This window comes from Homalodisca vitripennis, chromosome 1 (genome assembly GCF_021130785.1).
Source record: "Homalodisca vitripennis isolate AUS2020 chromosome 1, UT_GWSS_2.1, whole genome shotgun sequence".
In the NCBI taxonomy this organism is placed as follows: domain Eukaryota; kingdom Metazoa; phylum Arthropoda; class Insecta; order Hemiptera; family Cicadellidae; genus Homalodisca; species Homalodisca vitripennis.
Window position 1 is genome coordinate 98853233 of NC_060207.1, and position 16279 is coordinate 98869511.

General features: G+C 32.6%; 2 protein-coding genes across 3 annotated transcripts in view; both read right to left on the minus strand.

The window, feature by feature from the left end:
* LOC124367532 (inactive dipeptidyl peptidase 10-like) overlaps positions 1 to 4535 on the minus strand; it is a 195242-nt gene extending 190707 nt beyond the window's left edge. The window contains exon 1 of the mRNA XM_046824428.1: positions 4309 to 4535. Coding sequence (XP_046680384.1) covers positions 4309 to 4380 — 72 coding nt within the window. The 5' untranslated portion in view covers positions 4381 to 4535. The remainder of the gene's footprint in view (positions 1 to 4308) is intronic.
* Positions 4536 to 4778: 243 nt separating this feature from the next.
* The window catches only part of LOC124367534 (dipeptidyl aminopeptidase-like protein 6), a 170188-nt gene continuing 158687 nt past the window's right edge, over positions 4779 to 16279 (minus strand). For both annotated transcript variants that reach the window (XM_046824455.1, XM_046824444.1), the window contains exon 4: positions 4779 to 4907. In XM_046824455.1, coding sequence (XP_046680411.1) covers positions 4801 to 4907 — 107 coding nt within the window. In that variant the 3' untranslated portion in view covers positions 4779 to 4800. The remainder of the gene's footprint in view (positions 4908 to 16279) is intronic.

Sequence of the window (16279 nt, forward strand, 5' to 3'; positions counted from 1 at the left end):
GTAAATTTCAATATCAAAACGCCGACACTAGGTAAACCAAATGAGCAGTACAGTATTTATCTCTAACCTGGTCTGGTTACTGGATAAAGAATAGTACAGTTAACGTAATAATATAACACCAAAACTTTTCGATTTCCTTATTTATGGCCAATTGAAAGGCCTTATGTTGCTCTTGTTACGGAAACATTACTTCAAAACAAGTACTGTAACTAAATAACATAAAAAATCCAAATGTTTTGGACTGTAACTAAAACTCCTTTCTTCTTCAATTTCTTGTTTTCTTCAAAAATTTCCATCCTATTTTGAAAAAAATCCATTTCCCCGACGAAACTAATTGTAAACTCCTTCCTCCTTACTGAACTGAACTGTTACGGCTGAAATACGCGGTGAGAAGAAGAATCCGCATATGTATGGTACTGCTGTATCATTTAAAGAAAAAAAAGTATTTGGTTGGAAAAACATAGGCTTCGTAAAGAACATATTGTGCAGTATTATAAGAGAATGATATAAGACTATCGGTTATTAAGGTTTGAAATATTAGTGCTATGTTTGTAAAAATTATTTATTCTTGAAAACCACTTTTTATGCATATTTACTGAAATAAAAAACATCTTTTTCCCAGTGAAACAAATGATAAACTCCTTAATATTGGAATCCAGTATTACAACTGGATGCACCAGTTTTATAGGAACACATTCACATTTTGTAAATGTCCAAATAGTGGTCGCACATGAAGTCTACCTTACTTCCGACGTGGTGGCCGGAAGGGATATTTACGGACTTATTACGGCCTGGGCTACAAATGGACGAGCCATGTGCAACTTGTCTGCTATTTCTGATCCGGTATTGTTATGCGTCTCCTATTGGAACCCGAACATTTGCTACAGTTGTTACCATTCATTATTAAATCTGTATCTATACAATACTGATGCAATTACATTTATTACAGAAATTGGATTTCTTTTGAGGCAATCTGAAATAAATATTTGTATATTGTACTGAGAATTATAGAAGAAAATTAAAAACAATCCTGATCTAAATTCAATATTTATATTCACTCTCCGAACTAAATGTAGGAGCGGGCTTTGAAGGTGCAACTTTGATCGGAATTGAATTTAAATCAAACAAAGACGGTCATTATCCCAACACCAATAGATTGTGTGAATTAAGTTGATTATTTGATATTATTTTCACTACATATTGTAATATAATTAACTAAATAATACCACTATATATAAACTTTACACTAATAACAACCACGGGGTTGACCATAAAGTAGATTGTATATTTTAATAATTTTATGTACACTATGTAATTGTCCACAAAGAAGAATACCAGTTTGTAATCTAACTATAAATAAACTCAAAGGCTACCAACAAAACCAGTTAAAAGGTAACAACGCAGTGTACTTGCTTTTTTCAAGGTGTGTAATTGTACAAAGAGTAAATGGAAGATGTCCTGGTATTACAGTTTCCGTGGTTACAATATAAATGCATCGCAGACCAGCCGACATTGCTCGAGGCTTAACGTTATCACCCCCTCCTCCCATCAACCCCTACCCCTTCTCAACCCTTTGTGTTAAGGTAAATGGATAACAGAAGATATGTGCCCTCAGTGTAGGTAGTAGAATATACCAACCTTTTATCGTATCCATATCTTGTACTTTAAAGATTTACATAAATTACCTGCTGGGGCCATTGGGATTCTACTTTGTCAAGGAACTTTGAAAATGTTCTTCAATTTTTTGTTTTTAAATTCCTAAGTACCATAAGCATTTAAACGTTTAATTCAATTTACTAAAATTATTTTACACAGAAAAGTTTTGGAAATGTGTTTTCATAAACTTAAAAATTATATAGGGGTTTGCTTTATTTTCTATTATTAAATTATGGAAATGTCTAAAACTTGACATACTATAAAAAAGTAAAAAAACTTTCACTCATAAATTGCAGTAAGAATGCTTAGGTATGTTTATCTTCATAATTATGTACAATTACTCTACAGTTATTATTGTAAATTAGATACAAATATGATTTATCGTACATTATGAATAACTAAGATATCAGCCTGGTAATCTGTTTCATGGCCTGGATTTCAGTCACCAGAGTCCAGAGCTATCCGGAGTTTCGGATCACGTATAGTAATTGAAGTGAGAGTGTGTGGGCGCGAATACCAATGTGTCCAGTTAGCTCGGAGCCTTAGTATTGCACGTTGAAACACTTGCAGTTCTTGTCGTCAGTCATCAATCTAGACATTGTAAACTCAGTGTAGACCTCCGAAGTTGAGCTCAAAGATGACTTAGCGATCCGTATATCGAGAGGTCTGGACAGCTTAGCTCACTCGGAAGAACGTATACTATCTCTCAAGAGAATAAACTGTCATTAATTACGTCAGTGTTGGTGGGGGTTGAAATTGGAAGGGAAAGTAAAAGGTTTAAAATACCAAATGGCTTAGATTCCATAGTTTTTATTGCGTTTCAACTAGCTAACTGGAGTAATCTGTGATAAAATGTGTTGTTGAATTAATCCACCTTATTGTAGTCCCATATAGTTGTTAAATATGACTAATAGTATGTCTCTGTAGTTTAGTTCAGGATATCATGCTTAAGCATAATTTTGTAAGCACCTACAGTCCAAATTTCTTCCTTGAAATTATTGGGGCCTAATCATTATGTACAAGCGCACCTTTAGCTAGTAAAAAGAAAAAATACACAATTTAGAGGTTGAACAACATATTAACAGTCTACGAGTGATTTATTTAATATTAATATGGTTTTAGAGGAACTTAATATGATATTTGAGCTGATTGTGATCATATAATATTATACAAAAATGCAATAGGACCTACACATCTTGTTGAGAAAAAACTAATATGTTAACGAATTCAATATAATTTTACGAATGCTCGGAAACTGCGAGATTAATTACTTTTAGATTAATTTCTTTTAGAGTTGCAATTTGTTATAATATTGCATGACGTTTATTTCTCTTGATGCCTTAAAAAAAAAAAAAAAACAAATTCATATTTACCTAAAAATTACAGTAAAACTGAGTAAAGAAAGGCCCGAGCAAAGAAAATCTGAGTTGAAAAGAGAAGTTAGAAGTGACGAAAGACGAATGGCGAATGGCGAGGTGGAAATGGCTGCAGTTATTGAGTATTTTATACCGACCATTCCTCAGCTGTTCGCAGCCACCTGCGCCAGATCCAAATTTACAGTTCCCCACAAAAAGAAATACTTTTTTGAGACTTGCTGTTACAGGTCCTGCGGACTTTCCTATTCTATCCCACCTGCAGGGGCGTAGTTAGCTTTGAGGGGCCTGTGGCAAAGTGATTTCTCTAATTTCTGGACATTATGCTGCAATCTGCAGTATAAATCATTGGCAGATTCAGTCAATACATATTAAACCAAAACTGAAGCTGGTGAGGGAATTTGATTTTTTATGGCGAGATCGAATTATTTCAAAATTTTAATTGTGCAACTTATTTTTCATGCATCCGTTCCAGTATTGAATCCGCTCCAGAAAGAATGAAAGGCGTATTATTAATCCCAATCATTCAAATATGCAATACTTTCACATCATATTCTAGGAGTAAGTCCATTATTTTATAACAGATTAAACATCAGTAATTCATTGTTGTGTAAATGTCGTTAATGTTGTAAAGTTATTAGATCTACATAACACTATATCTAAAAGCATGAAGTCTAGAAGTTTTGTTGGAATTATTCCTATTAGTGAAAAAATTTAATAACACTTTGTACATGGCATAAATCTTTTGAGAGGGCTGAGATGTATAGATTAGATCGATAGTGTGTAATGACATTACATAATTTAAAAAAATATAAGAACTTACAAGAAGCTTATATTACAGGTATATTATTGATATAGGCAGATCTTTCATTGATTTGAGGCATGCTCTCAACAATGATTTTACATTAGTTTAATGTTAACAATAAAGAGGAATGTATAAAAATGTGGTTTTATTTTGAATAATTAGAATCTTCAGAGAATAATTACATAATGAAGTTAAAAACAAACATTTATAATGTCCTCTCTTTCATTTATATTTAAAATATAAAATACGTTTCACTGGAATATTATGTATGTATTATGGAGTGGTATTGCATTAAATCTTACTCTTACTTTAGTAAAGTCATAGCTATAAGAATGATGAATTGTAAAAAAGTTGAAATAGGACAAAATGATTAAGGATAACTTTAACTTAAACCTAACTTAACTTTAAAGGATATTTTAAATAACGAACATATTGTGCGAAGATATAGTGATCAATTATATGCCAATGACTTACAAAAGTGGAATTAGTCATGAGCACTCTGACTGTGTTGTTGTGGGCGTTGTAAACGCTGAGGCCGCCGTGCATATCTCGGTACACGACCTCGGTTTCTGAAACAAGATTATAATGTCAGTGACTTACAAAAGTAGAATTAGTCATGAGCACTCTGACTGTGTTGTTGTGGGCGTTGTAAACGCTGAGGCCGCCGTGCATATCTCGGTACACGACCTCGGTTTCTGAAACAAGATTATAATGTCAGTGACTTACAAAAGTGGAATTAGTCATGAGCACTCTGACTGTGTTGTTGTGGGCGTTGTAAACGCTGAGGCCGCCGTGCATATCTCGGTACACGACCTCGGTTTCTGAAACAAGATTATAATGTCAGTGACTTACAAAAGTAGAATTAGTCATGAGCACTCTGACTGTGTTGTTGTGGGCGTTGTAAACGCTGAGGCCGCCGTGCATATCTCGGTACACGACCTCGGTTTCTGAAACAAGATTATAATGTCAGTGACTTACAAAAGTGGAATTAGTCATGAGCACTCTGACTGTGTTGTTGTGGGCGTTGTAAACGCTGAGGCCGCCGTGCATATCTCGGTACACGACCTCGGTTTCTGAAACAAGATTATAATGTCAGTGACTTACAAAAGTGGAATTAGTCATGAGCACTCTGACTGTGTTGTTGTGGGCGTTGTAAACGCTGATGCCGCCGTGCATATCTCGGTACACGACCTCGGTTTCTGAAACAAGATTATAATGTCAGTGACTTACAAACAGTAGAATTAGTCATGAGCACTCTGACTGTTGTTGTGGGCGTTGTAAACGCTGAGGCCGCCGTGCGTATTTCGGTCACATCGGTTTCTGAAACAAGATTATAATGTCAGTGACTTACAAAAGTAGAATTAGTCATGGGCACTCTGACTGTGTTGTTGTGTGCGTTGTAAACGCTGAGGCCGCCGTGCGTATTTCGGTACACGACCTCGGTTTCTGAAACAAGATTATGATGTTCATTCATGTGCATATTCCGTCGGAAATTCTATAACATTTACGAGGTTAAGAACTCCGTTCTGGAAAGGTAAAACTATATTTTTAAATTAAATAATGATACCTTGTTCTTGTGTTTAGTACGTAACACATGATAATATGACAGCTATGAGTATAAAAACAAGTCTTAATAAGGTCTGTATTTTCAAGGGGTAAATGTTTACAGCAAAATGTGTAAAAAGTTCCTTCAATATGGGGTTCCTGTTTGTATATAAAGAAGTATGTAAGCAGATCATACTAATGAAACTCAGAAATAAGTATTAATGCCACTCTTCTTTCACTTTGTCGTCAACTATCATGCTTTACTAACTTAACAATTTTATAGATCAAATATGTTGCTTAAAGTAATAATAAAAAACCATTCAACATAAAAAAATCACGTTTAAGATTACTTGAAAATACTGCAAATTCTTGGAATACAAGACGCATGCAAATGTGACTGGTAGAGCTATAGAAATAATTATTAATACGATTCATATACTACCATCACATGAAATCGCATCAAAGGTGACAAAGTTTTATCCTAAAAACGTTTTTTAAACGAAAAGAAGTTTATGAAAACATCTCAGCCATATAAGCTAAATTATTAATTAAGTAGATATTCATGATTTTTCCAGCTTTACATTTATGAACAGCGAACTTGTCTTTGATGCTGGTTAACTACTAATGCAGTTTGTAACGGTCATGTCTTGTATCTTCTAATGAATCTAGCAAACTTTGATATTCAAAAGAATTTTATCATCACCACAGAAACACCAATCGGATGGAAACGAAATTTTATTGCAAATTAATGTGGCTCGCGTAGAGAGATATAATTAACAGTATTGTTACATACACTTCAGCACTCCCCTTGATAAAGTTAAAGGAAGCAACGGCAAGAATGGTTGAGACAGAAAGCCTAAAACCATTTACAGTATGTTATTCTTCCTATAGACCCAGACAAGAGAATACAGTAACCTAGAATATTTTCCAAGTGTTATTTAACTAAATATCATATAGTAAAAGACCTTTTGGTTCACTCGCAACAGTACCTACTTAGGTAGATTTATACGAGACGGATACGAAAATTTCATTAACTGACTAAACTGATATTCAATTTTCTCTGAGTGTGTAACAAACAATAATTTGAGAGACATACACATTTAGACATCTATTCTATTTAGCTACTACTTATTGATCTACTAAATCCCCAAAAACCTCCAGACTATTTACAGACACACAATTATCTGAATCAATCCACTGGTCTGGAATAGTCGTATATCTCTGCCTCGCTGTAAATTTACCCAGAAATATCTCTATTTGCTTCTACTAGAAGTCTTCAAGATTTAGCACAGGTGCTTCCTATATGTAGCAATTTAAGGTATCTAAAGATTAGTGGTATTTGGAAGCTAAAGCCTCTGAGAGTTCTCAGCCCCTGGCTTCTGTAAAAGTTTGACTTCTGGGAACTCCTAGATCTTAGAAGTACCCAGACTCTGAAAATATAAATTATCTGATCGTTTCAGGTACGATAGATCCTGATATCTGGATATTACCGATCTCAAGAAGAAGGTGGTATCTTGAAGTTACCCAACTCTAGATACTTTTGGGGTGAGAGCTAGTAATATCAGTGTTTCAAGGTTATCACCTTTTTATCTGGCTAAAAATATCCGTATCTACTTCCACCAGCTCTTTGAAAGTCTCCACATTCTATCGTCCATCATACACCTCTGTGTGATATCGCTTTCTAGGAGCTTCTAGAAGCTACCGACCAATCAGAGCTCCTGTCCTTTGGAAGCAAGCTTCCACTTTTTTACCTTTACCAATATGTGGTAGCTTCCAACCTCTCCGGTCTGAAGGAACTTGTTTATTTTGGAAGATCATGGATCTGCACGCACCAGGCTCTAGAAACTTTCGATTATGGGTCAGTTTTTGTCTGTAAGCTGTTTGACTGCTTGTATGCTTAAAACCTTGTAGAACATGACATGTACGTTGTACATATCTAGAGGCTCCTCTTACCTTCATTCCAAGACATAGATTAAATTTCCTTAAATACTATTTTATGGAATAATCAGATTAATTTAGGTTATGATCAACGTAGGATTTCAAGGATAATCATGTAGAAGATGTGTTTTACTCTGCACATTCACCTTTTTTCAATCCGAAGGCATTTCAAAGAAAACTTATTCTAAGTTTGGTTAAAATACACTTAATGTACATAGACCTTTCAAATAAAAATGTTTAACAGCTAACTCTAAGTCAATCCACTAAGTGTTACATGGAATTTATAACGAATTACAAACAAAATAAACAACAATTATTGTTGTTGCTGATAATTTATTATATTTTTGTCATAAACATATAAATCTACCTGCATCCAGACTGCACTATTATCGTAGTTTTTCGGGAGCTTTTTTTATATGCTACAATATAGGAATTTCTTATGGTTTGAAGGCTAAATGCTGAGTTAGCTCCACAGCTGTTTTCCTGACCATTATCTAAAATCCGCTGTCAGATCATCAATTCCGCTTTTCATATTTATCAAATTGTTTGTTTTTGGTAAATCACAGATGTTAGTAAAACTTACTAAAAAAAGCTAAGCTAACAAATCTTCTTCTTTGTTATATGTAAGATTTTCAATTGAGGCATAATTACTTCCCATAAAACTCTACACTTATAGTCAGAACTCGTTTTTGGAATTATCTGTGGGTTTCTCCCTTGGTACTAACCTTTTAGATGGTCCGATACAATGCAAAATAAAAATTTCAACATGAAGTACATAAAATGCTTACCATTATTAACAATAACAAAAGAAAGGATGGGGAAAACCCAGTAAAAAAGGAAAAGGTAAAGTTAAATATATTTAGTAAAATGTCTTGTAAAACAGAGTTAGCACGATGATATATATGATCCATTTACTAAAACTAAAGCACAATGAATTCAATGAATTTTAACAAAGAGAATGAAAACACTGCAGTACACATCCATGAAAATCTATGTGTAAAAGGGATTTTCATTGAGAAAAGCTATTCGAATTGTCATAAATCATAACTATGAGATGGAAATATATCGAAACAGCGACAAGTAACAAATATTCCATTCATGTTTGTGTGAGTGTATAACGAATGGATTTCTTGTCCAATCTCACCACAATAGCATTTGTTTCCCAGTAGGGGTTTCATGTCAAACTCGTTTTCCACTTTAGGCATCAGTTTAAATAAACGTGATCGCGCTTTTCAACGGCACAAGTTGTAATTAATCCCTAGATATATTCTCACATTGCTCTTAGAGTAGTTATACGCAAACTGAAATAGCCGAAAATCCTACCTGTCTTGTATATTTCGGGCTACCGTAAACGGTACAAGTTGTAATCATCCCTAGATATATTCTCACATTGCTCTTAGAGTAGTTATACGCAAACTGAAATAGCCGAAAATCCTACCTGTCTTGTATATTTCGGGCTATAAGGACAATAAAAAAGTTTAAATAAACGTGATCGCGCTTTTCAACGGCACAAGTTGTAATCATCCCTAGATATATTCTCACATTGCTCTTAGAGTAGTTATACGCAAACTGAAATAGCCGAAAATCCTACCTGTCTTGTATATTTCGGGCTATAAGGTCAATAAAAAAGTTTAAATAAACGTGATCGCGCTTTTCAACGGCACAAGTTGTAATTATCCCTAGATATATTCTAACATTGCTCTTAGAGTAGTTATACGCAAACTAAAATAGCCGAAAATCCTACCTGTCTTGTATATTTCGGGCTATAAGGTCAATAAAAAAGTTTAAATAAACGTGATCGCGCTTTTCAACGGCACAAGTTGTAATTATCCCTAGATATATTCTAACATTGCTCTTAGAGTAGTTATACGCAAAAAATGAAATAACCGAAAAACCTACCTGTCTTGTATATTTCGGGCTATAAGGGCAATAAAACAGTTTAAATAATCGTGATCGCGCTTTTCAACGGTACAAGTTGTAATAATATCCCTAGATATATTCTCACATTGCTCTTACAGTAGTTATACGCAAACTGAAATAGCCGAAAATCCTACCTGTCTTGTATATTTCGGGCTATAAGGGCAATAAAACAGTTTAAATAAACGTGATCGCGCTTTTCAACGGTACAAGTTGTAATCATCCCTAGATATATTCTCACATTGCTCTTAGAGTAGTTACACGCAAAATGAAATAACCGAAAAACCTACCTGTCTTGTATATTTCGGGCTATAAGGGCAATAAAACAGTTTAAATAATCGTGATCGCGCTTTTCAACGGTACAAGTTGTAATAATATCCCTAGATATATTCTCACATTGCTCTTAGAATAGTTACACGCAAACTGAAATAGCCGAAAATCCTACCTGTCTTGTATATTTCGGGCTATAAGGACAATAAAAAAGTTTAAATAAACGTGATCGCGCTTTTCAACGGTACAAGTTGTAATCATCCCTAGATATATTCTCACATTGCTCTTAGAGTAGTTACACGCAAACTGAAATAGCCGAAAATCCTACCTGTCTTGTATATTTCGGGCTATAAGGACAATAAAAAAGTTTAAATAAACGTGATCGCGCTTTTCAACGGTACAAGTTGTAATCATCCCTAGATATATTCTCACATTGCTCTTAGAGTAGTTACACGCAAACTGAAATAGCCGAAAATCCTACCTGTCTTGTATATTTCGGGCTATAAGGACAATAAAAAAGTTTAAATAAACGTGATCGCGCTTTTCAACGGTACAAGTTGTAATCATCCCTAGATATATTCTCACATTGCTCTTAGAGTAGTTACACGCAAACTGAAATAGCCGAAAATCCTACCTGTCTTGTATATTTCGGGCTATAAGGTCAATAAACAAGTTTAAAAGAACGTAAATACATTCCCAATCCCCGCACAGAAATGTTTTTACATTTCACCAATGTCAAGGAGTAACGAATAAACAACAGACTTAACAGGGGAAAAGACCGACAAAATATAACAATGATGACCCACGTCAGTATAACCAACGTACGGGTTCCAGTCATGCGATAGCGCAGTCAGGGAAACGACAGTCAGAGAGTAGGCTGTCTGTGTAGTGCCATTACCTCGTTTGATACTCGAGTGTATGGAGCTTGCAGAACACATGCAATATAAAATCGACCCAGTTTTCCATCATCGTGTTTTAGTAAATTTAGTTTTATTACTTCAAGCGAAATTAGAAAAAAAACAATAGTTTTAATCAAGAACATATTAAGTTCAGTTTAAATAATACCTGTCAATCATTTAGTGTAAAATTAAAAACAGGTTCTTTGCCGTAAAAAAACAAAAAAAATATATAAACAAACAAATTAAATAAAAAAATAAAAAACCAAAAGTATGTTTATTTTTTTAATAAAATAAATAAGTGCTAAAAATTGGAGCATTTATTATTTTGAATGTGTCCTATTTTGTATCGTTGTAAGAAGTTAAAAAAAGGGGTAAGTCCCTCGGGAAATCATGCCTTTAAATGCGCTCGCCTTTTACTCTTAAGAAGGGTATAGCACGTCGATACTAATGTACATCTTTATTAATACATGTATGGTTCATTCAACTTCCATACAGAAAATAATTCATATGTTTTCTTTAAACCATTAAGATCAGAATGTCCTTTTTGGCTTTTATTGTTTTTTTTTCCTATTAGTAAATGTTTAATATCCTAATAAGTTTTCAATGGAATTGGGATGAACTTAGAGAACCAAGTATTTATTATATTCACACTGTAAAATACTCTTACAGTATTTAAAAAACCCCGGGCCACGCTACGTTGGATTCGAAAGTGGTGAAAAGTCCCATCTTGGTCTCTAAAGTTGTGAATTATTAATTTAAAAAGTCTGTTCAATTAAATTAACTGTTCTGTGTAAACATGGGTTTTTATCAGAGTACAATGATATGTTTAATTAATTTAACCACTATTTTCAATCTTTTTACACTTATAGTGTAACATGAAAACTGAGCACATATTAAGAAAATATATTTTTAACCGTAATTTTTAGCAAATATTAAGCATTACATATAAAAGATGATGTTGTTATTATTATGTTATTATTATTATTATTAATAATGTTATTATTAAACATTTACTACAAATTAAAAGACTGTAATTAAACTCATCGCAGTTGTATTTTTACAGAAATAGGCTTTTCAGATATGTAAAAATACGTTTTCTTGAACGGGAAACAAGCAAAATTAACTATGGAATAAAAAATACTAAGTCCAGAGTAAATTACAATTGGTCATAAATATAAGCTGTTTGGCAGTTTTTCTTGATCATGGCAATAAGGTAAAGTCTACATTGGCGTCGCAAATATAATTCACTGGAATCAGAAGTGCTTATACCTATGCAAGGTCTACGAAATTGCGTCCAAAACCGCGGGTAACTGCTAGTTAGATCATATTAGCATTAAATACCATCTAGTTTTATCTTATTATATTTTAATAAGGTATTTTATGTTATAAATGATTTAAGTTTTAAATTGTTACTTTTTGTGTGACACGTTTGACTTTAACTAATTTTATTTTAATACTGTAGTTGAGTCGTTGATTACTGCTACATAATATAATTTAATCGAATAAATATTTTTTGTGTTAACAATGGCCAAAAGGAAAATCAATATAATTTTGTAATTTACCTCATTCAGAACCTAGAAAAACCGAGGAAAACACCAAAATATTCATGGATTAAAAAATAAAGTTTTTTCATATGTTAAAGAAACAGTTGAAACATTCATTTTGCATAAAAATGTTGCAATGAAACGTTGAATAAGAAAGGTCCCATATATTGTGGATCATTGGATTTAAAAGCTTCCTACACTTGAATATAATATTGCGTATCAAATAGAATAGTATCCCGGTGGCAAATTGCATAGCATCGATAGTCTCTACTGAAGTATAACATAACATAATGGCACGAATGGAAGTCTATTATTTAATTCAGCCAGCCACATTGTACTTGTGCAACAGCATCTTCCAACAATAGTGTGTAAATGCGTTATATGAACCAGTTTTGCTGGATAGTAACACGTGAGTATCGTTGTATTTCTGTACCTCCATCGGGTTCACTACTTAATGAGCTTTTAGTAGTGAATTCAGCTTCTCGAATTATAAATGATACTATACAGGTTAACTTTGATTATATATAGTCATTTTAAGACACTTTATTGCATTTATAGTACTGTACAAAGCAATATAATCGTAAAAGAAAAATAACAAAATTAAATGATAAGTCAAAATTAAGTTTCAATTTGCCCGTAAATATAAACCGACCACCTAGCAGAAAACAATCCAAGAGTCTATTGCTTAAAACATGTAAGAGTTATACCATGAGAGAATAACTTCAAGAAGTTGGGGTAAATTTACACTATTGTCGGAATAGTTAATAATAAAACAAAATTTGACGCACAATTTTTAAAATGCATACATAATAATTGGACATATTACGAAACGTCCATATTTTTCACTTTTGATTATATATTACAACGAATCTATTAAAATATTCCTTCGCCTAATGCAATGAAGGCTGAAAAAATGTATTTTATTCAAAATTATACGGAATAAGAATTTAATATAAAAATGCATAACATAAGACAATTATGGTAGTACTTATGTAGGTCTTAGCTTATGATAAAATGATTTGGAGATCGGAAATAAAAAAAAAATTAGAAACTGTATGTTAAAATAAGTTTATAAATGATATGTTAGGTCTGAACCAAGAAGTGCTCTAGCCGTGGAGTATACGTGAGTTTTGATATTGAGATTGTACCATGTGAGTCACGTACCTACGGGATCTACCTGCACATTGCTACACAATATCAGTAGCCGGTAACACAATGGTAACTCAACACTAACGTTTTATTTTGTAAATATAACCCGCTGTACCGTCTGCAGTGCAACTTACAATACTGCCGTGAAGGTATTTAGAGCCATAATTTTATTGCATTCATATAAGCAATTCATGAACTCATACCTAATGTACGGTTATTTGGTAAGAAAAATAATATCTCTGCTTATCTCTTTAACAAGGTAAGTATTATTTGTTAACAGGTTTAAAATATAAATGATATTGTTTTACACCACCTAAGTATCTGTGTGACCTATAAGCTCTTTATTTTGTTTGCAAATAAATATTAAAAGTAATGAATAATCAGAATTCATGAAGCATTTCGTGTGTGAATAAGACTGAAACAGGAAACATACCTGTGACTATCAGGTTTCAAGAATAGTGTTTAAAAATGATATTCTACAGGAGTGTAGTACAAGAAGCCACCTAACACGTATAAGCGATGGCAGTCGTGAGTTAATCCTGCCATCTCATCCTTCAACGTGTCAGCGAGAACATGTTTATGTTCCCGCTCTCGTAATGTACTGTCATGTTTCGCGTCTACATCTATTGTTCCGTGAACGTGGATTTGTCACAACCATATCTTTAACCTGTTTCATCTTGCACTCTGACTATCCGTTATGTACAGCTAGGTCTCAGGCCGTTGCTATATTCTATGACGTGAACATAAATTGAACTGGTTATTGTTATACAATTGTTTCTTTTAATTACATAAAAGCTGTTAAAAATGTATTGGTGTTTTTGTTTATTTTGTTACACTATCGTTATATATATTTCAATATACTAATGTATGATATATGACGTATAGAAAATACAGATTACACAATGAATTCCGTAATAAAATCATATAAATAACAGCAATTGGGCCATCTAAAAGAAATGGTAATAAACTTAAACATCATAAGGTCTATTCACGATATTCATCAAATAAATATAATAATAATAATATTAATATTATTAATAATGATAAACATCGATTAGAAGTGTTTATAAACACACTCTTAAAAATATCATTGCAAATTCTATAAAAATTTTAGCGTCTTAAAGTATAAATTCTTCGACGTAAAGTAATCACATTAGGAAATACGTTATCATTTTTACAGTTTACAAGTTTAAATACTTTTCATAATTATAATATCCATAATTCATAAATTTTTTACCGGAGACTACATAATTATGTATGTCATTAACAGACGCAATGCCCTCTCGCGGGTTTCGTAAGTGATTTAATCACCAACCACAAATAATGCAACATAGTAATTACAGTTACTTAATGTTTTGAAATGACTAATGTCCCCACCTTGAATAAATATAGTCTACAAGACATACCAAGAAAACACACACAATTAGAATTTAAGTATTGTTACAGATTGAGATATATAGATAATCGATACCATAAAGATAATCAATCAGAGTCTATGAGTTAAGCACCACTCAGTTGATCTCTCATTAAAAGTGACAGTTTTTAGCTGCCCCAAAAGTTAGTTATTCCTATGTTGTAAGTAGTTTATTCTGGCTTATACAATTTTCAATTGGCAGTAATTTTTTACTGGGTTAAGATAGAGACCTCTAGTTTGCGTTGTTTGTTTTCTTTTATCAGGGGCTTGAAAATGACAGGTCATTTGATGGGGCTTTACATTAAAATTTTTGAGCTGCCCCCAAAATCCCCCATTTTGGGTTTGTGAATGAAGCGCTAATTACGCCCAAAAAGTACCTCATAATATAACATAAATGTGTGGCGAGTTTAGTTTTTCTCGTGTGAGCCGTTACAATATTAGTCGGGGGTCTCCAGACTTTTTATTAACCCTGTATATATATATATATATATTATATATATATATATATATATATAATATATATGCCAACTATATGCTATTATACTAACGGCTATTGTTCAATAGACTATAATCATGCTAATTAATATACGTGATTCAGATTTATAGAAATACAGAATAGAAATAGAATAGAAAGACACTTTCGATGCAGGATTTTAAAATATATTTGAGTGATGAGTATGGTAGTTGTTGGAGTATAATTTAATACTATTCACAACGAAAACGAAATATGAGAAAGTGCTTCATGTTGCTAATAATAAACATCGCGTTTATAATCGTTCCAAATGGGTTTCGGCCCAGAAAGTCCACTAAGTACAATATGCTCCTTTTTACTATAAATAACAAAAGAGTAAGAGACAAATACTTCAGAAATGCAAATTTTAGAGTGATGATAAATCCACATCTATACGACAAAAGGTAGAATGTCATACATATTCGAGAACACAAAACCATTCCCTCTTTACGACACTGATAGTTGACATGCCATTGAGTGACTTGAGTCTAAAACGCCAAGAATACAATAATGTTCCAGTTTTGATGAACGCAATTCCAATGTTCTTTTAGAACATTGTGAGACTTAGTTAACTTAGACTTATATTTAAATATTGTAATCAATGTGATAACAGGCGAATTACAGGCTGTAAATAATGTGCACATATTAGTACAATTTGACCTTATACTATGTTTATTTGTATTGTATATTATTATATATTTGACCTTATATATATATATAAAATTGCTTATGATATTATCAATTAATCATAATCATAACATAGTTCGCCAAAATAGGATAAGGAAGTAAACATAAAATATTTGTATACTTACCAGAAAGTTAATTCTAATGAAGATGTAGCGCAACAATGTCTATGAAACTAAACCATTGAAAAACTACTACACTATGTAAAAATAGTTTTATTTTATGTAAATATTACAACGTAATAGAATATTTATATATCAAGATTAAAGGAAATCGTAGATTACCGTGATGCACAGTTTCACAAAGGCATTTAAACTGGCATATAACTTAATTTAAGTTTATTTTTAATCAGGGCTTGTGTAGCCTAAAACAAACCTGCCAATAAGACATTTTAGTTTAAATATTTTCTATGTAAAATTAATCACTTGTAAATATTTATTGTATTTTGAGGAAATAAATATATTCTAGTTCTACTTCTACAACGGTTTTGTTACACGTAAAATGCGATAAAGTTTTCCAAGTTGTAATATCCATCTCGATTTGATTGAATCTAGGTAACTGAGTACTTGTATTG